This window comes from Carassius auratus, chromosome 31 (assembly GCF_003368295.1).
Source record: "Carassius auratus strain Wakin chromosome 31, ASM336829v1, whole genome shotgun sequence".
NCBI lineage: Eukaryota > Metazoa > Chordata > Actinopteri > Cypriniformes > Cyprinidae > Carassius > Carassius auratus.
In genome coordinates this window covers 11,995,339-12,017,378 of record NC_039273.1, presented here as the reverse complement: position 1 = coordinate 12,017,378, position 22,040 = coordinate 11,995,339, and the positions used below count along the sequence as shown (strand labels likewise).

General features: G+C 36.4%; 1 protein-coding gene across 4 annotated transcripts in view; it reads left to right on the top strand.

Annotated features, from left to right (window-relative positions):
- Positions 1–21,812, top strand: part of LOC113050553 (KN motif and ankyrin repeat domain-containing protein 4-like) — a 46,531-nt gene extending 24,719 nt beyond the window's left edge. For 2 of the 4 annotated variants that reach the window (XM_026213600.1, XM_026213601.1), the window contains exons 2-11: positions 373–451; positions 7,831–7,898; positions 8,155–10,560; positions 12,122–12,215; positions 13,911–14,144; positions 15,589–15,673; positions 15,849–16,068; positions 17,230–17,372; positions 17,795–17,995; positions 19,765–19,984. In XM_026213600.1, the coding sequence (XP_026069385.1) occupies positions 405–451; positions 7,831–7,898; positions 8,155–10,560; positions 12,122–12,215; positions 13,911–14,144; positions 15,589–15,673; positions 15,849–16,068; positions 17,230–17,372; positions 17,795–17,995; positions 19,765–19,878 (3,612 nt within the window). In that variant the 5' untranslated portion in view covers positions 373–404 and the 3' untranslated portion in view covers positions 19,879–19,984. The other 2 variants (XM_026213602.1, XM_026213599.1) reach the window with 2 other exon arrangements.
- Positions 21,813–22,040: the final 228 nt, after the last annotated feature.

The following is a 22,040-nucleotide window of genomic DNA, read 5'->3' as shown; positions in this document are numbered from 1 at the left end:
CTGATTAATCAAATTATTCTTGTTTCAAGAACGTTTCGATATTTTACTAGAAGACAAACCTTTTTTATTTTTAAATGAAAATAAAGTTAAACATTTAACAGATTACAGGAGTAATTACATTTTAAAACATATAGAAAATAGTAATTTCAAATGTTACAAATATTTCACAATATTTTTTATATTTTATTTTTTTATCAAATAAATGCAGTCTTGGTGAACAAAATACTTTGAAAATATTAAAAAAAATATTAAAAACCCTAACTTTGGAATGGTATTTTTTTTCTTCAGTGTATTTTTGTCATTTCTCTCTCTCTCTTTTTACCATAGCATTCAAATCCATCTCCCCCCTTCTTTCCCCTCTTGCCTTATCAGGTTGAAGTTCAAAGAAAGGAAGGGAGGGTTGCATGTTTTTGGTAGACTGGAGGGGAGCAGCATTCACAGCACATGAGAGGTAAGAGGAATTCCTTTCCTCCCCCTTCTCTCTCTATCACTCTGGGGCTGTCTGTGTTTCTCCCTTTCCCTATCTGTCTTCCTCTCCTTCCCTTTTTCTGTCCCTCTATCGTTTTCCATCTATCGCGATGAAGCACACACTCTCATACGCCTGGGAGCCATGTAGCACGTTAGTTCAGGTGAGAATCTCAGCTTGTCATCGCCCTCTATGTCTTTTTTTCTGTATGTATATGCATCTGTGCCATACATGTCTGCTTGTACTGTGTCTCTGGGTTTTTATATGGCTCTGTTGCTGCTATTACTGCAGTGCAGGAATAACTGTTGGGCTCCTTTTTCCTCTTAGGCATATAGCCAACTCATCTCCTCTCCATTATTTGTTTGTGTGTATGAATGTGTGCATAAGACCTTGCTTAATGTAATTCTTTGAGAACATAGTGATGAGAGCTTTCTGACGCATTGAAGTAGGGCTGTTTTTTTTTTCTTTTCTGGAGCCTCCTGGAAGACGAAGGAAAAGCACCATCTAATGTTATGATATGTTTGTGTCTGCATATGTGTGTTTTGAGAGTGATTGCAAAAACAGGAGAGCCACTAGGTGTTTAATATTTGTATAAAATGTATGTAGATTAGCTTGGCTCCCACCATGTGTTTGACTCTCACAGCTGAGAACTTGTTTGGCATTTGTAAATGATTATCAATATGGGGCATCGGTTTAATCTCTGTTGGAATCCGGCCGTCTGTATGTGTCTGCTGTCGTGGATCCCGTGGGATGTGAATGATCCATAAAGACAGAGCTAGCACCTGGCTGTCACTTGCTGGAGCTCGATAACCCCCTCCTCTCTGTCACCACCAGCCACTCTCTGTCATCTCCCTGTATCCATCCATCCCTTCCCCCTTCACTTCAGTGTTCTCTGTGTGCACCTCTGTGAAAAAACCTCCGAAATACATTGGGTTTCTGAATGGTTAGACATTTTCTGTCTCTGTTTCTTCCTCTCAGCTTGCTTGCTTTTGAGTACTAATGAGAATCTCGGACTGGTCTGCTTGTAGCATTACAAACAGGGTATGACTGAATAATTTATAGACATTTGCCTCACGTCCTTAATGAAAGCTCTCTTTCTCTCGCACATTCTCTTCCTGTTATTTGCTTTCACTCATTCACCTAACCAAACGCTGTTGAAGGTTGAGGGATAAATTAAGGCCATTTTTTTCTGTCCTTTGAAACTGAAGGTAAATCATTTAAATGTGGGCATCTTCATCAATATACTTTTTTTTTTTTAATTAAAAATAGTGAGGTTAACAAGATAATTACTACAAATAATAATATATTATAAAATAATATATACTATCAAAAATAAAATCAATATAAATTATAACATGATATCTTATTTTTATAACCCCCCAAAAAGATAGTACATATAAATATATAAATATAAGTAAAATAATTTATAATATAATATCAAATAAAATAATATAAATGATTTTGAATGATATAAATGAAATTCTTACATTGTCTTATTTTTGTAATAATAATAATAAATAATATAATATTTATTAATAATAATAAAATTGTATTATATTATATTATATTATATTATATTATATTATATTATATTATATTATATATAGTTAGTAAGGTAGTTGTTAAGTAAAGGTATGGTATGGTATATTAAGGGATCTAAAATATGGTCATGCAGAATAAGGTATTAATATGTGCTTTAAGTACTAATAAACAGCCAATATTGTAATAGTGTGCATGCTAATAAGCAACTCGTTCTTAGGGAGAATTGTTCCCTAAACTAAAGCGTTAATAATACAATACTATACAATATAATATGCCAAATTTGCTTTGCATAAATGTGTCTGCCTAATGCGTAAATGTAAAATAATATAAAAATGTAACTTTATATTAATGATTGAAAAACAACAAATTCAAAATTAAAACATTTGATCATACCACCTGACTTGAACATATATTATGGATATTTTCCTACGGTTTTCCAGCAGTTGAGATAAATTAAAAAAAAATAATTAGCATATCAGGTAACTCATTCAAATTCATTGTTAATTGATTGACTTCCATAATTAAAATATGAGCATCCGTTTCCATATGTATGAGAGTGTCTATGCCGCTCATTATTGGTAAGTTTATATTGAATAGGACAGTAATACAGACACTTTTCCTCACTGGTGGTCTAACCTTCCTTCCAGTGCTGTTCTCTCCAGGCTTCCTCTTATCTCAGCAGGACAGATGTTGTGTGTTCTCAGCCTCCTCCAGATGTATGGAGCTTTGCATAGCCCTTTGTGCAGATCTAGAACCTTCAATCATGAGGGGAAGTGCAGCAAGCTTTTGCTTCCTGTCAGACAGCCCACTCGCTATCTGTTTATTGTCATTAGATGGGAGCAGTAAAGCTTGGAACAGAGACGAGCTGCTAAGAAAGAGTGTGGGAGATGATCGTGACTATTAGAGAGGAAATCAGAGCACATTTTTGGCATAATCATAAATGATTGCTAGTGTAATATTGATTTTATACAACAGTTCAGTAAAAAAGAAGTTAATATCGAGTGACTTACAATTTAGTATTTCTAGTTGCTGCTCGAAAATAGTTCCAAATGAGGTCAAAGTAGAATCATCTGCAGTGCATCTCAGAATAAACACTCCCCAGCGGTGTTTATTTGCTGAATGAATCAACATTCTGAACAAATCATTGATTTGTTGATTCACTGACTTTTAATGACAGTACCTGGATACCAAATTGCTACATGTGGTTCGAAACATACATTGCAACCATTAAAAAAGGTATGTTATATATAGTATGAATATGGGTAATGAAATTCAGACATACTACATTTGCCATGTCATGTGACCTACCAGTGTCAGTTGTGTTGCTTCACTGGTATTCACAATTCCTCTCCAGTGGCTTCATGGGATTGTAAAGTGTCGATTTAATGCGAACTGACGAATCTCTGCGGAAGTACTATTGCAACTTTTCTCATACTTTCATCTTCTGATTACTATGATTTCAGACTTACTACTCTTTTGGCGTACTGTTTTTCACTTTCTGTTAAGTATGAAAATAGACATTCGAATGCAGCAAGTTACTTGTCGCCACCTACTGGAGTATCCTGTCACTTGACCGTCTGTGGTGAATGCACAAACAAAACCAGCAAAAAGTCTAAGTGTTGTTAGCATCATTCAACCAAAAAGTTAATCAAAGTCAATCAAATTAAAATACTAATTGTAGAAAACAACTTCATTTATATAGCACTTTATACAATACAGATTTTGTCAAAGCAGCTTTACAGTGCTAAACAGGATAAGTTTGTCAATAATGCAAGAGGACAATATACACATCGATTCAGTGATGTCAATGACAATTATTTTAAAGTAATAGATATGTCTTAACTTAGACTTAACCTGCATGCACATGACAAGTAGAAAGAAATATCGTGGACACAAATTAAGTATTAGTTCCCATGACTTGTTTATTCATAACCACATCTAAAAAAAAATACATTCTCATATTTATATTGGCTAATTTGTAATAAATTGTTCACTCATTTTAATTTAGTTTAACAAGGAAATGTAATAGTAAATGGTAGTGATTTAACTGAAATGAAGGAAAAAATTAATAATTTGTAGGAATACATTTTCAATTGGTGACCACTATATCTTTTTCCTCCAGCATGTCATGTGGGGCTCTGCTATCCGCTTTCAGATGCTCATGTGTATATTTGCCCACATGCTTTGTGAAGATAGCTAGTGTCTCGCATGCAGCTGTGCCTAAAATGATCAAAGGAACATCTTGGTTAAAATACCTGTCCTGGCAAGGAATAAACGTAAAAGCAGTTGGTTAGCTCTTAAATTCCTTAAGTTTTCTTATGTTTTTGTGATAATATATTGAATCTGTGAATTGGGTGAGTGTGTGTGCATTCTCAGACCTGAAATCTCAGGGTTATGGCGAGGATCACAAATAACAGGCATGTGGAATATTGACAGTCTTTCCCTGCTTGTCCAGCTGGCATGCCTTGAGAATGCCCACAGATGTTGTTTTGTTGGATGTTCAGGCGGTTTGCGCTGCCTTTGGCTCTGTTTGGTTCGATTCGATGCTGAGATTTTAGAGTTGCAGGTGGATTATTTGTGTGTGTGTATGTGTGTGTGTGTGTACTTGTTTGTGTGCATTTTGCCCCTACACGGTTACAAAGACAGCAAATGAGATTGATTTCCTTCCCTCACTTCCACTCCTTCACTTCAATTTGATTAGTTATATTGAATTAAATCTGCTGTGAATAGCTAAATAAACAGTGACTTTCCATTAAAGCTCACCAGTACATGTTTCGTTGGGTTATCCGTGAGCTAAAGCAGGATAAAAAGGTCAACCAATTAAATGTATATAATGCATGGGGTATTGCAATCAAATTTAATATTTTTTATATTTTTTAGGATGCAATGCAAACAGCTGATTCTAAAAATTTGGTGCACAACACACTATCTTTCAAAAGAAAGGCGATCTCGAAACAAACTAGAAACATGAAGTCTTGAAATGTACTCACTCAAATGGCCTAATTTCACCACTAATAAATTAAAACAGATTCTTGTAAATGAGGCCAACAGAGGATTGCATGAAAGTCTTCTTATTAATATAATTTCTCTCTAGTGGCCATAATTTGCAATCTCTCTCTCTCTTTCTCTCTCTCTCTCTCTCTCTCTCTCTCTTTCAGCATCTAATTAAATAGGCAGTGTTGTGTTCTTCAGTTCCATGTGGATAAATGACTCCGCAATTACAAGCTGTATTCCAGCTCTGGCTAATTAAGACTCAACGACAGACAGTGTATTTTGAATCACATTAAACATTTCTTAGGTTGGAGACGTCGCTTATCCCCTGCCGTCCCTGCCTTGTCCCTTCTTCTCCAGGAGGACTTAAGAAGCTGTACATTTTCCATGCTTGCTGCAGTGTGTCGGATTCTGGGGATTCAGCTGTCAGTCAAGCTCAAACTCACACTATCATGGGGTTTTGCCTTGAATCCTGGGGATAGGCTGTTTGTTCACTTAGGAGTCTAATTATGATGCTCAATATTTCCTTAATTACCACTGTAACAACGACACTTTAACACTTTAGCATTATGACATCTGGTTTCTCTTAATAGCGGTCAAGTCAAACTCAAGGATGTCAGTTTCAGTTTCCAAATCTGTCAGACTAGGCAGATGCCAGTGCAATCTACTTTAACTTAGTTTCAGTTACAACATTTCTAATTTTCTTAAGTTTTGAGGTTTTAATGTGTATTTTATGTGTTAAGTAGTTTGTGTTCCTGTAGCTCAACTGGTAGAGCGTTGCGTTAGCAAGCAAGCTAGGGCAAGGTTGGGGGTTCGATTCCCTGGGAACACATGATAGGTAAAAATTGATAGCCTGAATGCACTGTAAGTCGCTTTGGATAAAATCGTCTGCTAAATGCATACGTTTAATTTAAGTAGTTCCTTACAATGTTGTGTTTTCTCGTGATGTCCAGTATAAAACCTTTGTCCTAATGTGAAACCAGTTGAGAACCACTGATTTAGATGACAGTGACACTCTTTCCCAAACAGACTTTACAGTACACTTACTAAAAGATCAGTCACCCTGGATCAACGGGGGGTTAAATGCCTTGGTCAAGGCCACAACAGTGATTGCTCATGGTTTGGTCTTTGAGGTGACCAAACCAGCAAACTTCTGATAACATCCCTAGAGCTTTTCACCTATGCCACACCACTCTATTTCTTTTTTGACAGTAACATCGATTTTAAAACTGTATATTCTAAAGTAAATGTGTTGTGAACAGAAATCATGGGAGCTAGCTGATTGATGGTCTGATCACCAAATGCTGTATTGGCACTCTGTTATACCACTGTGCTTCAGAATGCTTAACATTTGACTTCTCAACCAAACCGTGGCTCAGAGCCCAGTTCTAAAAGGCTACCGAGGCATATTTCTATCCTTGCTTGTGAAATGCATATCTCCAACAGGTAGAAACAACTTAATCTGTTCATAGGCTCTGTTCTTGATGGTGCATAGTGAACATTTTGTTGTAACTTCAAGAGGTCAAAAGTTTTTGTGTTTTGTTTAGCAAAACAAATAGCATCTATTCTATTTTATTCTACACCAGTCTTTCCAGGTCTGGACATCCAGCAGCCACCCAATGATCCAGATTTCATGAAACATAGTCACATAGTTCCTTTGAAGAATATACTTTTCCAAACTCTCCAAATTCCAAGCTTTTGGCTCAGATTACAAAATTAAAATCAGAGCCAGATGACACATCTTTGAGTAATCTTTCTCCCATAAGTTCAGTACATAGTTAAGATCTGCAAACACACCCTGAGGGGTTTGACTATGGTCCCATTAAAGCAAAAGGTTTTAAAAGGATCATCTTTACCAGAAAAAGGTTCACATTTCATGTATAATTTAACTGTATAATCACATCTCAAGGACACTTATGCATACATTGTGTGAAGTGACATCCAACACCATTTCAGTACTACATACAGTGTGTTCATTTAGAAATGGCATAGTAATCATAAACAACATATTATATAATTGTTGGAAAGCTCAAAGGTAAACCTATAGTGTGGTGCTGCTTAAAATCTGAGTGTATCTTTAGTGACTGCTGAAAATGGTTTGTTCCCATGCTAAACCAAAGACAGCAGTAAGTTTTCTATCACTGTCACGAGAGATTGTCTTTGGCCTGCAGTAAGCTTTCTTTTCACATTTATTTAAATTAAGATGATTTTAAGGTAGGTCACAATGGGAACATTCAGCAAGTAGATATCCAGACCTGAAACCTGAGGGTGTGTTCAGTTTGTATTAACATTATGTATTTTGATCAGCAGACTTGCGTAAGCCCCTGAAGAATCTTAAATCTAAAATGGCAAAATTGTTTTCCATTGCCTAAATCAACCCCACATAAACTGTGAAGCATCTGGAGTAGATTTAACAGAATGAACTAAATCACTGTGGTATTAATAGTGGTGTGGTGTTTTAAAATGACACAAACAAATAATGTAAACCATGTTACATGGGAAGTCAGTATTATATTTTACTGATAAATCAACATGTCCTACAGTATATGCATAATGGAATTATTGTTGCACAGATCCATTAGATCAGGAGTGTCAAACTCAATTCCTGTCCAGAGTTTTGTTTCAACCCTGCTCCAACACACTTACCATGTAGTTTTTAAATAAACCTGAAGGACTTGATTAGTTGAATCAGATGTGTTTAATTAGGGTTGAAGCTAAACTCGGAAGGGCTCCAGCCCTTCAGGAATTGAGTTTGACACTAGAGACTGACATTAGAAGATTAATAAAAAATAATGTTAGATCTTTAAATCTTTATTTTGATCTGTCTACAGGTTTTCAGTGTTTACAACAGATTTCACCCATGATACTGCAAAATCAGAAATAATGGACAAGAAAAGTGGTAAGAGCTCCAGACTGTTTGTAGTCATTTCCAGTTTTAAATGTGCAGATATTCCTTCCATTTGTCTTCATACAAGAGTTGACACCAAAAAGAGTGTTTGCATTTCATGTCTTCCAAGTCCTTGCACAATGATAACACCATAAACGTTTTGTTGTGTTGACTAATTATGCTCCATATGCTCAATAATTCAGTGGCTGCTTGAATTGGAATTACTATGACAGAAAGCAAAATGATTAATATGTAACTTGTTTTTCAGCAAATGGCTTTCTTTCCAAGGCCACAGATAGTGGAGTACAGCGTAAACAGCTGCCATATTCTGTAGAGACCCCCTATGGGTTTCACTTGGATCTGGACTTCCTCAAGTTTGTAGATGACATAGAGAAAGGGAACACAATCAAGAGGGTGTACATCCAGCGTAAGAACAGGGGCCCAAAGTATAGCACCCTGCCACGTAACTTCAGCCTTCCTGGGCATGGCGCTCGACCTCTAGCCAAAGACACATGGGCCAATACTTCCACTTTAGGGTCCAAACCTAAGTCACGTGTTACTGAAGTCCAGCAGCTTTTTGAGTTCCGAGCCAGTGATGCCACTAGTGGAAGCAGTAGCACCAGTGGAAGCTCCCATGCCAGCCAATCAAAGATGCCTGGGAGTAGTTACCTCCCCTCACCAAAGGCAGCTGCGCAGTCTCGAGAACAGACCTCATCTGAGAATGAACAGCCCGTGAGCCTCAATGTTAGGCCTCACCTGTTAAGAGCCTCCAGCATGCCCATTAATGTCCCACGTAGGAAAGGATCAGATTCAACTGATGAGCAGAGTTCCCAATCACAGAACAGCTCAGCTGAGAGGCTTTTTCAACCAATGGATGGAGTTGACAGGAGAGGCAGTGTTCCCCAGGAGAGGGCCAGCTTGCATCAACAAATCACAGCTGCGCTGAAAAGGGTGCGTGAGTTAGAAGAGCAAGTCAGGACCATTCCTGAGTTGAGGTCTCAAATATGCTCTCTTAGAACAGAGAGAGAGGAAATGCTTCAAAGAATTCGAGAACACAAGTCCAAGCATAAGAGTGCGGTTCCTCAAACCGATGCGCCAGTTCTTCCAGTTGTAAGTGAAAAGAAAGAAGCTCCTTTCATTTACAAGGATACTGCAGCTGATCAGGAAATTGTTCAAGTAGTACAGTCCAACGAAAACACAGAACAACAGTCAGGGGATCAAAATCTTGTGGTGCAGGATATTGTAGAAACCAATAAACCAGTGACTGATACAGAGTCAGAGAAGGAACAAGTACCAGCTCCAGTGTCTGTTCCAGTAATACTCATAGAGAAAGCAGAAACTCCAACTGATCCAGATGAAGCAGAGGGATTATTGCAGGAGTCTACACTTCAAGAAGAAGTATCAAAGAGTATTTCAGAGCAAGCAGAAAAGCAGGATAGATCATCAGAGACATTATTAGAAGAAAAAGAGTCAACACAGCTACAAGGGATTTCAAAATCAGAGGAATCAGTTGCTACATCTATATTTACATCCACTCAAGAAGATAATGTGACTGTTGAGGGACAGAGTATAATTGCAACTAAAGAAAATACAACAGCCCAACCTTCTGAACAGAATCTTCTCACTAACCTTGAGCTGGAAGCAAAACTGAAAAATTTGGAAGAGAGTCTAAGCAAGGCCAGTTGTGAACTGGAAAGGACAAATGCCTTACTGAGAGAGCAGATGGATGAGAATAGGCAAAAGGATGAGAGAATACAGGAACTGATTGATCAAGTGAAAGAGCAGAAACTTCAAGGTCCTATCGAGCCAGAGCTGCTATCTGAACCAGTTGTCACATGTGATGCATCGGTCAGTACAGACAGCAAAAGTGTCCAGGAGAAAGGAATCTCAACAGAACCTCAACCAGCTGAGGGTCCCAAAGAAACAGACTCTAAATGCTCGAGCACTCAGACATATATAGTGGAAGCTCGAGACATTGAAGTATTAGCACAAGTCACTACAGCAGACAAAATTGTAGGGGTAGAGATTGTCATGTGTGACCAGGCATTGGAGACTGTAGTCCAGGATAAAGAAGGTAACAGTTATCAGGAAATCTCTGAAATGTTAGAGAAGACAGATTCTGTAAAAGACAAAGAACAAGAGAGTGATATCAAAGATATTGTGTCAAGTCAGATTATAGATACCAAAGTCAGTGAAATTGTTGTTATAGAGAGTGACACTGAAGAATATGTCATGGTAGAAAGTGCCATGGTTGAGACTATGGGAATTGAAAAGGAAGTCACTAAGCCCACAGTCCTAGAGACTGAACCTCAGGAGAGTCCAGTTGCTGAAAGCACAGAAACAGACAAAGCAAAAGAAGAAAGAAGTTCAGGTTTGCAATCACAGCTAGAACCAATAGAAACACAAGGACAGGAACCCCACCTTCAGTCTCAAAGGGCATCCGAAGCCACAACTTCTCCTGCTGCAATCGGTCAGGTTGTTAATCGTATACAGGGCCTTCTTAATGAGCAGTGGGCCAGTCTGGGAAGTGGTGGCCAAGACGCAAAAGGAGAGAGCTCTCAGAAACCTCATTCTTCCAAAATAAGCTCAATTCAAAGCCATTTGAGAGGGTCCCTTAGTGCCCTGTCTGCCTTTTACTCACCTGTTCAGAAAGGAGGGGCTGCACGACAATCAGGTAAGATGAGGTCTCATTTCATAGTCATGTGCCTTCTTAGTAAGCTCATTAAATAGACAATGATGACTGATGTGATTGTCTCTTTGACTTAGATGTTTAGATAATTCTTGTGTATTAGATATTTCTTGTACTGTATTAGGTCTGTTTCACAGAGCTTGCATGTGCAGCTTGTAAGCTAAGCTATGGTATTTAGGCATCAACCATGTTACAATAAAAAAAAAAAAAAAAAATATATATATATATATATATATATATATATATATATATATATATATATATATATATATATATATATATATATATATATATTCGAGTGTAAAAAGGTTTACATTCTAGAAACTGTCAGTTTATTAATATTGTATGTTTCAGTGTCTGTCCAATCATACAAAAAATGCATTTACTACACAGTAAATACACTTTACTTACAGATTTTTACCTTCAAAAACTATTGACATGATGTTGTCTATTAACAACTAGCAAACATTTTAGTTTATTATATTCTACATAGGAAGTTGACCCATACATCTGAATACACACTGCTTACAAGCTGTGTGAAACAGGCCTTACTGAGTTTGAAGGGAAGGTTTTGGGAGCTAGAGATGACAATCTAAAGAGCTGAAACAAATGTTAAATTCAACTTGAAATAATACGTTCAAATATGCATATTTTTGTCTGATTATGTATGCATGTGTGACACAGAAACCCGTCTGTTGCAATGCAGAGACCCAGTGGCATTAGGCATTCATATTGAAGTTGCTTTCCGTATGCCAAGATCATTTAGGAGATGTGCGTTGATGGTTTAAAAGCATCTGGCTCACATTACTGTTCTTGCAAAATGATGCGGTCTCATAAATAATGGCATCCATTGTTATTTGTGTAACCACAGTTAATCATGTTTTTTTTTTTTTTTTCTAATTATGTTCTTCTGCAATTTCATTGATTACTTTACTAAATTACGGTCACTAAAATGTAAAGTTTCCAGGCTAATTTTGATCTCGTTGTGTGCAGGGTAATTTATACAGTGTCATGGGATATTTTGAGCTTTTTTCATAATCCCCAAGCTTTTCAAACTCTGTTGATTGATGTGTTGTGTTTTGTTGTAATTGCATCCGCTGGCTCCTTTGGTTGTTACACACCTCTGTTCTCTGCAACAGTTTCAGACAAACACTAGGGAACAAATCTCTGTAAATGCTCTGTACTGTTCTTTCTCTTTTACGATCACATGACTGATGAGATTGTGGTAGGTAACAATAGTGGTCTCTTTTTTTGTTTCTTTTAAAATATAAGTACCTCTGTGACTGTAACAGTTGTTTTGACAGTTTGGTGTGCTACATTATGAATGAGTGCATCTGACTTACCCACTCTGTTGAGCACAGCAAGCGTACATTTAAGCATTTTGTTGTTCATATTGCTTTTGATAAAGACATTCAAAAGTAATATTTCCTAGACTTCTTTTTTTTTCTGGATGGACAGAATGGACTGTGTGAGTTAAGTCAGTGCTAAGGATGATGAACCAATGCAGACTTGGCTTACATTTTACTTTTTATCTCCCACATATAAGGCCTCAAATCTATCATGAAGAAGAATGACCGTCCTGACAAGCAGGGCAATGGTGGAGCGAAGAAGAACTTGAAGTTTGTTGGCGTAAATGGAGGGTATGTGTTAACTTTATATATTTATTTTTATAGCAAATAGTTTATATGGATGGTAATGCTTTTCATAAAATTACGTGCCATCTATGTAGAAGTTATTAAATAATGTTTTAAGTGATTAAAAATAATTTAAGACACTCCTAAAAGTCTAATGGGGGACCTAAATGAACATTATGCCTTACATTAGTTGCCCCAGAATCACATTTGCAGGTGTTTTCATGTAAAGTGTTGAAGGATGAGTCTATTTCATCAACATCCATGACATCAGATGTCCGGCCTGCCTCTTTGTATCCCTTAATCAGTTTCATCCTTTATAACAGTGCTCTTTTAGAAATGGGCCATAAGGTATCGGCATTGTTTTCTGTGAGAGTTGTTGCATGATGAGTGAGGCCTAGTGAGATGACACGAAGAACAAAGTCCTCATTCTGTCCCCCGCTCTTGCTGTGTCACCGTGTGGGGTGAATGATTTGTTTACAAAGTTTTTCTTCAGATGTTACATATTTGTGTGTGTGTATATACAGTATATAAGGAATGATAATTAATATGCAAAACAGAACACAAGTTAGGACCTTATCTTATCAGAATGCCAATCCATGCTGGAATATCTATATCATGAATAATATCAAGTGACATACATGTATGACCTTTTATTTATACTGCTGTTTTGAAATATTGTTTGAAAAGACTGCGTGGGGGTGTTGGCAGAGTTGGTTTGATAGTCTGATAGACTGTGATTACCTTGAGAAAGGCCCTGCACTGCTGTTGTTCGATGACAGCTGGTGATTTCAGAATTTGCACACCGTTTTGACCTAAACCACCATAATATAATTTAATTCTGTTATTTAGTGCTGTCACAGTCAGCCAAGCACAAATAGCAGTATCAAAACGCTGAATCACCCCCTTTGGCTATCCAGCATATTCATTATCTGTCCAATTCTCTTATTTATAAGCCGTATAATAAGCTATTAGACTAATCACATTTGAAAATCTTGATTACTAAGACGATAGCAGAAGAGCATAATACACAACTAATGCATAGCCTCCTTGTCTCTGATCTGAAGTAGTCAAAAGAAGCACTTATACTCAACACCCTAAAAAATGTGTAGTCACCCGTAGGCCTCCATTCACCCATGTCCCAGAGGAATTATGGGGATGCCATTCCTCTTGCCTATCTGAAAACAACCATGAAGAGTGGCATTCTTCAGACAGGTTCACCAAACATAAGAACCCCTTGGACCCCACAGAGGTCTTCATTTTGGCTTTAGCAGTACAGGACTGTGTAGAATATTGTTTAAAATACCCTTTTATCTTATTAATATAAACATAACATCAACATTATTAGCAGTGATCATATATTTTGAAGCACATATGTGACCCTGCCTGTGAAAACCCAGCTAAAGTCTTTTTGAGATTTACCGTTTTCTACATAAAATCCTTCTTCGTTAAGATGTAGAACTTCCTGTGAAAATATAACCTTTATATATTTAATATTGACTGAGTAAGGTCATGTCAAAATTTGAAACCATTATGAAATTAATGGTTGAAATCAAACTTTGATGCTTGTTATCTCATAATTCGATTTTGAGACACATATGGTCAGGTAATATTAGTCGTAACTAAACACATATAAAAGTTTGCTAATGCAAAATGGAGTACTATCAAAATAACCCTCTTGACACAATTTGTCTGTGTGTCCAGCTATGAGACCACCTCCAGTGAGGACTCCACTGGGGAGGAGGATCAGGACGAGGTTGAGGAGGTGGATAGCTCGGAGCCTGAGGTGGAGCAGGGAGAGGAGAGTGAAACGGCCCAGGACGAGGCTGCTGCTACTGGGGAGCAAAGTGATGGGGTTCAGGCAGAGGTGGCAGAGGGCCCTAAAGAGCCTGATGCTGCACGGTCCACCACGAGACCCCAGGAGGAGCAGCCTGCCAGGTGAGATGGAGGGCCAGGGTGAAAAGAGGAGACTGAAGTGACTTGACATTCTTATTGCTAAAAGATAACACTTTTGTTTCTAAGACACTATGGCTTAAGTGGTCGATTGATGGGAGTTATATATGTGTTAAAGTCAAGTAACTTCAAAGAGTATTTAAGGAAGATCCACAGGAGTTTTATTTTGTGCTGGTCCCCTTTACCTTTTCAGCTTGGTGTGAAAAGCTCATTAGTTCATTATATGAGCTGGCTTAATACATAAAAGTGTGCAGTGAACCTTCATGCATGTTTCCCAAAGCAGGAGCCTCTGTTATGAATCAGACACAATCCTGCCTTTTGTTCTGCCCATCGTGTCTGGCAGGAAAGTACAAATACTGAGTGACAAGTTTAATATGCCCAGTTTCTGGTCCACTTAAAGCACTGCTTAACAACAAAAGGCTGAACCATTTAAAGCTACTTGGCCATATGGGAAACCCGGGACTATGGAAATTTCCCCCACATATTCTGATTTTTCATATGCCAAATACAAAGATACATATACATTTTTATATCATGCATTAGTTCTAAGTTAATGTTAATAAACCATATTTGATATTAGGGGTGCTCCGATCACGATCGGCCGATCGTTATGCGCATCTCGTCAGTAAAGCCGGTTTTCTAATCAGCGGTTAATTCCATCAGGTGCCTGATTTCACATAGAGCAGCTGTTACTACACAGAGCCGTTGTTAATAGAGAAGATGCGCAAATCACGTTAATTTTCAGCGTTTATTGGCCCATCTTCTCAGTTAACAACGGCTCTGTGTAGTAACAGCTGCTCTATGTGAAATCACGCACCTGATGGAATTAACCGCTGATTAGAAAACCGGCTTTACTGACGAGATGCGCATTAACGGCCGATCATGATCGGAGCACCCCTATTTGATATTCTTCTACAACTAGTATCAAAAAAGTGTAAGAGGCAATCTATGTGGACAGAAAGCGTCTAAAAACACATACACAGAAGAATGTAAAATTATAATTCATAGTCCTCAGGCGACAGAACTTTTCCAAAATCCGCATGTGCTAGAATTACATGAAGATGTTTGTCTCATTCAAATGTTCAAGATGTTTATGCGAATTAAGTATTGGTAACAATTTGCTTGAGAGGCCAGTGCATTATGAGTCTTTCTCAATTAATGTTACCAACATTCATATGTATCAAATACAGATTTTCTTTTGAGGCTTAGGTATGCAGCCAAACTGTATTTGACAATGATTTTATATAATGCGGATGCACATGGAAGACTGATGCATGATTTAATATCTTATGTCTATTTTTGTAAACAGTTTGAAAGTTTCTGGCTTAGACTGGAACAATTGCACAGAAGACACTATGTCCTGTCTTATTATTAATGAGTTTAATGCATTCATGTGATTTAAATTACAGCTAAATCTGTGTTGTTGCAGTGAGTTAGTTGATAAGAACTTCATGGCTGCTTGTCATTTCCTGAAGGATCGCATGGCTGAGGTTGCCGCCCCAAATAAAGACATGGTAAGCAGTTAATGTTGATTCACTGAATTTGACTGATTACCTTCAACATATACCATCAACATAGAAGGAAATGTTTTTTTTGTCCTTTCTATGCAGCATGACAACAAATACAACTCAATATAGATCTAACTTTATAACCTGTCTTCTTTAGTGAGCTATCTCTTTTGAATCTCAGAGGCAGGTTCTGATGGTGTTATATCAGGAGTGGTTCCGCGTGTCCAGTCAGAAGGAATCTCAGGCAGAGACAGTCACGCTGTACCTGAGGGAGGTGGGCTACCACACACCCACCCTGCTGCGCTATATAGTAAACCTGGCTGATGGTAATGGAAACATGGCCCTGCACTACAGTGTGTCCCACTCCAACTTCTGTGTGGTAAAGCTGTTACTAGACACAGGTGAGAGTCCTGCATGTTCATAGCTGAGACAAGATAAACCTGAGAAATATCAGTAGTTTTCATGACAATTTTCATTATTATTTAAAGTAGGGGTCAGGCAATATGGGTTTATTGATAGACAGTTGTCAAAATCTAGAGAGCTGCACGTAGTGTTGTTTTTGGCGGCCTTTTTAAATTTACATTTTTGTGTTAAGCTGTCATTTTAGTTTTAGTCACGTTCCTAGGCTACTCTTTTTATTCTACTCAAGTTTCAGTCAACTAAAAGTCTGAGCATTTTAGTCTTATTTTAGTCAGAATTATCCATGACTATTTTCATCTAGTTTTAGTCAATGAAAACTGATGACATTTAGTCTAGTTTTAGTCTGTGAAAATTTTATTTTAGCCTCTTTTTAGTAATGCAATTCTATTTAACCCAGTCAATATAGTATAAGTACCTAGTAGTATAGACAAACCCAAAATGTTCTTTTAGCAAAACCCATTTCAAACCATTTTCAAGGTAATCTTTATTTTTCGGACTATAAGTCGCACCTGAGTATAAGTCGCATCAGTCCAAAAATACATCATGACGAGGACAAAAACATATATAAGTCACCCGGGACTATAAGTCGCATTTATTAAGAACCAAGAACCAGGAAAAAACATTACCATCTACAGCCGCGAGAGGGCGCTCTATGCTGCTCAGGGGTAGACAACAGGAGCACTCAGCAGCTTAGAGCTCCCTCTCGCGGCTGTAGAGAGTAATGTTTTCTCTTGGTTCATTTTTCTCGGTTCATGTCAAATTAATTTTGATAAATAAGTCGCACCTGACTATAAGTCGCAGGACCAGCCAAACTATGAAAAAAAGTTACTTATAGTCCGGACTATATGGTATATATTTATATAAGGTAATATATTTATATTTATATAAGGTAATAATAATATATTATTATTACCTTATAGACTCAAGAATACATCCATTCCAGACACAGAAGATGCTCTTATTTGAATTTACATTTATTTTACCAATCAAATATGTTTGAAATACACACATTGGTATATTATTATTATTATTATTTTTACAGAAAGGAAACAGGTGGTGTTTAAATCTCGACTTCTGTTTCTTATTCTCTTTCACTTCAAACCGTTGGATATACCAATTCTCTTTAATTTTATATTCACCAGGACTGTGTGAGGTGGATCACCAGAACAAGGCCGGCTACACTGCTATAATGTTGGCAGCTCTTACTGCGGCAGAGAGTCCTGAGGACATGGAGGTGGCTCAGCAGCTACTGAGAATGGGCAAAATCAATGCTCGAGCCAGCCAGGTACTTTTGCAGTATTTTGTACTGCAAAAAAACATAACTTTGTTACTCATGTAGGCCTACTGATATTTGTTATACAAGTTCTGGTAGCACTTTATTTTACAGTCCTGTTCCTCATGTACATACAATGTACTTATTACAGTAATTACAATAACTATGTAATAACTAGGTACTAACTCTGAACCTACCCCTTAAACCTAACCCTACCCCGTATAGTTACCTTGTATTACCAGAACTTTCTTAGATAAATACAATACAAGTACACTATGAGTACATGTAAGTACACGTACTGTAAAATAAAGTGCAACCCAAATTCTTTATTGATGCAGCAGCGAGCTGTTATCTAGTACACCATTTATTTGATTATATGGTACGATGCAGATTATTTTACAGTAATAAGACTTTTTTTCATTACTCCCCACTAGTCAGGGCAAACAGCACTGATGCTTGCAGTTAGTCATGGCCGGACAATGATGGTCCAGGTTCTTCTGGACTGCGGTGCTGATGTGAACATACAGGACCGGGATGGATCCACTGCTCTGATGTGTGCCTGTGAGCATGGCCATACTGAAATAGTCAGAATACTACTGGACAGACCAGAGTGTGACATATCACTCACAGATAAGGTGAGAGAGACACTGATATATTAAACCTTATAACCGTGACACCTAACTTTGACAAATGAGAGCCAGCCATTTAAAAACACCACTTTTACTTTGAGGTCTTAATTCCCATACTCTTTATAAAAATAAGACATTAGCATTTTTAATCCTCACTAGAAATTTGATAGGCCTATTTTTCTTCATGTTTATGCTTTTAAAAAAAAGTACATTGTAAAAACGCCATAGTAACCAATGTTTTTAACCTGAAGTAGATAGAAATACTTTACGGTGTAGTTGCTTTTTACAGTGTTTGACAGTTTAAAGTGAAATGCATAAAATAAGTTCGGACCATTGAGAGAGAGAGAGATATATATAGAGATAGATATATATATACTGAATGGTATCTCTCTCTCTCATATATATATATATATATATATATATATATATATATATATATATATATATAATATTATAGATCAGTGGTCCTGAAACATTCATTTGTGAAAGCCTCAGTAAAGTGTCAGATCAAGCTGGCAAGCCATTAGTTTAGGCCTTACTTTATTTTAAGAAAATGCAACACTGCCACTCTGTGGTAAATGTAGTTACTTCAGTTTTATTTTTTCATGGTTGTTTACTTATTAGCTAGTTATTTACTATTCACTGGTCTGGATTTTATTATTATTAGGAAAAATTCATTCTTGTATCATTATTAAGAAAAAATATTTTTATAATATTTTTATATTTTTAATATTTTCAGTAAAAATATTTATATATAAAATATATACACTACTGTTCTGGGTTTGGTGAGTTTTTGAAAGTTTTCTCTTATGCTCAAAAAGTCTACATTTAATAATTTAGTTGATAAAAAAAACATTAATACAGTGAAATATTATTAGTATTTAAAATAACTGTTTTCTATTTTAAAATATTTCAAAATGTAATTTATTCCTGGGACTGCAAAACTGCATTTTTAATACAGACTTTAGTAGGATACTTTAGGAATCTTTTTATTTTGCGGATTTGGCCTAAAGAAACATCTCTTATTATTATCAATGTTGAAAACAGTCGTGCTACTTAATATTTTTGTGGAAAGCATGATTTTTTTTTTTTTCTTTCATGATTCCTTGATCAATAAAAAGTACAAAAGAGAAGCATTTAAAAAAAAATAATATATATATATATATATATATATATATATATATATATATATATATATATATATATTGTTTATAACATTATAATTTGCTGAATAAAATACTAAAAATAAAAATAAGAATAATCTTACTCACCCCAAACTTTCGAACAGCAGTGTATATTTTATTATCAATATTCAGATGTGTTTTGCCTAATTTGCAAAAATATCTTAATCTTGACTATTTCACACTTTAATGCTATTTAATACTTCTTAAATACTAATAATTAATTCCCAGTATTGTTTCCTTTTGATAAAGAATGCACCATTAACTCTTCATGTCAGTTTTTTATCTATCAGTTTCTCAGAAGTGTTATTCATCCAAACAGGCTGAAGTTATAACAACGCATCTTTCGTAATTTAATCAAACTGGGTGTTTATTGAAGTGGTTCTCAGCTGAACTGTGAGCCAAAAATTAGTCAAAGGTCTGTTTGTAAAGGGTCACAAAGAACTATAAGTATACATATAAGAGAAGAAACGGCAAACTTACACGTTTTTCACACCAAAGTCTATGTGTCCATTTACAATCACAATAGGATCTACACAAATTATGCCTTTCAGCATCATTTACATTTCATTTCTTTCCCTCTATCACTAATAGGATGCACACACAGCTCTGTCAGTAGCCATGAAGGCTTCCCACTCTGAGATTGTTGAACTTCTGAAAGCTCGTGCTGATCCAGCCACGGTCACAGATCCTACAGCTCCACTCTGAGCCCAAAGGCCTTGTCTTCATGTCCAACTGGTTCTGCCAGATTCATCTTTCTACTGCCTCAACCTGACTCGTTGACCAAGCCAGCAGTCAACAATAGAGAGACAGCACTTATCAGTAATTTGCAGATTCTCTGTACGAGAAATGGGTAATGTACTTCGGTATGCCAATCAAAGATGCCATGGAGTGTGGGCTGCCCTAAAGTCCCCAGAAGGTCCCCATTTGTCCTGAAGAACAGCTACTGTAGCTATTTAACAGACATGGTACACTGTTACATGTTTTGGCCTTCTATTTTCAGGTAATGTGACTATATTTTTGTTAGGCGACAAAGTGTAATCTACGAATGTTATTAAAGAAGTTATCAGATACACACAATGTTTATTTTTGATTGCACTTTTCTGTAATATTTCCCCTGAGATGTATCCAAGGTCTGTCTTATTATAACCTGATGTGTCTTCCTATTTGAGGGTTTATGGGCCAGGCCCAGTACTGAACCATTCCTTGTCTTTACAGGTGGAACAGGGAAAGGGGTTTTACAGTCACACAGTTGTGATGCCAGTATGTCTCCCTTAGTATCTTTAAACCCCAAGAAAGAGCCAAGCACTGAAAAAGGAAAGAACTTGAATTGTGATTTACAGTAGAAGCTTGCTTTAATTATTTAATTACTTTAAGGAGTAGTTCACCCAAAAATGAAAATATGCTGTCAATGTACTCATCCAATATGTAGATCAGTATTTTCTTAATTGGAACGGATTTAGAGAAATTTAGCAATACACTGTACATTACTTGCTCACTTCACTTCCGCAGTGAATGGGTGCCGTCAGAATGAGAGTTCAAATAATCCACATGACTCCAGTGCATCAGTTAACTGTTGATCAATGATGTGTGTTTGTAATAAACGCATCTATCATAAAGATGTTTTTAACTTCAAACCAGTGAATACGTTTCGTCTGAATCAGGAGAGAAATATGCCCACAAGCAACAGCAATGCAAAAGAGTTCTAAACAAATATGTCTGATGTGAGAGGACAACAGGGGATGGACTTTTTCACAGGAGGAATTGTGTATTATGGAATTATTGTGTATTATGGACTTGTATTTGGCCAGAAGCAATGTTTTAAAGTTAAAATGTCTTGATGGATGGATTTGTTTCATACCTTTTTGCTTCACAAGACATTAGATGGTGGACATTTACTTTTTTTTTAATTTCAATTAGCTGTTCTCATTCTGACGGCACCCATTCACTACAGAAGATCCATTGGTGAGGAAGTAATGCAAATGTTTTTTCAAATCTGTTCTGATGAAGAAACAAATTCACATACATTAATGATGAGCATATTTTCAACAAATGTTTATTTTTGGCTGACATATTCTTTTAATATTTTTTTTTTTTTGTAAAATAACATCTGAATGGTTTAAAATGTTTTATCTGTCTTATTGTTCTCTTCGCTCAAGGAAAAGGGGGTGTGGAATATTTCATAACTTCAGTGACAAAATATTATAGCAATCAGGCCTGAGTTGTCCTTTATAATTTATTCACTGTCAAAGTTTACCATATACTCTAACCTGCTGCAATATTAACCTCTCTACAATTTCTAATCCTGCAAATTGTTTGAGTTTTCAAGTTTCCCTTCAGACAGAATTAAGCAGCACATAATAATGGACTGGACTGTAGTTGCATTATCTGTACATTGTGCCTGCTTAAAATAAACACTTCACCAGATGTTATGAACAGATGTTTAATGACAAATCAATAAGTCGCTGGACAAAGTATAAACCTATATATGTATACTGTGCAACAGTATCTTGTAGGAGGTGCTGTGAATTATTACCCTGAAATGTAATCACTATTTATTTCCAATTCTATATTTTTGAGTATATACAAGCATACAGTATGCATGGATCAAATATTGACCTAATAAAAACATGCATTTTGTATTTGTTTGTTTTGCTTTTTTTTCTGTGTGATAATAAATAATATTTACTACCTAAAACAGTTTTTGAAGGGTAAGATGTAGCATGCAAGTCCTAGAAAGTGGTAGAATATCTAGAACCGGATATACATTGAATCTAATTAAATCTAAGTCTGTTGTTTCCAAAATATTTATATTTTAAATAAATGCTGTTATTTTAAACCATATATTTATCAAATAATCCTGAATAAAA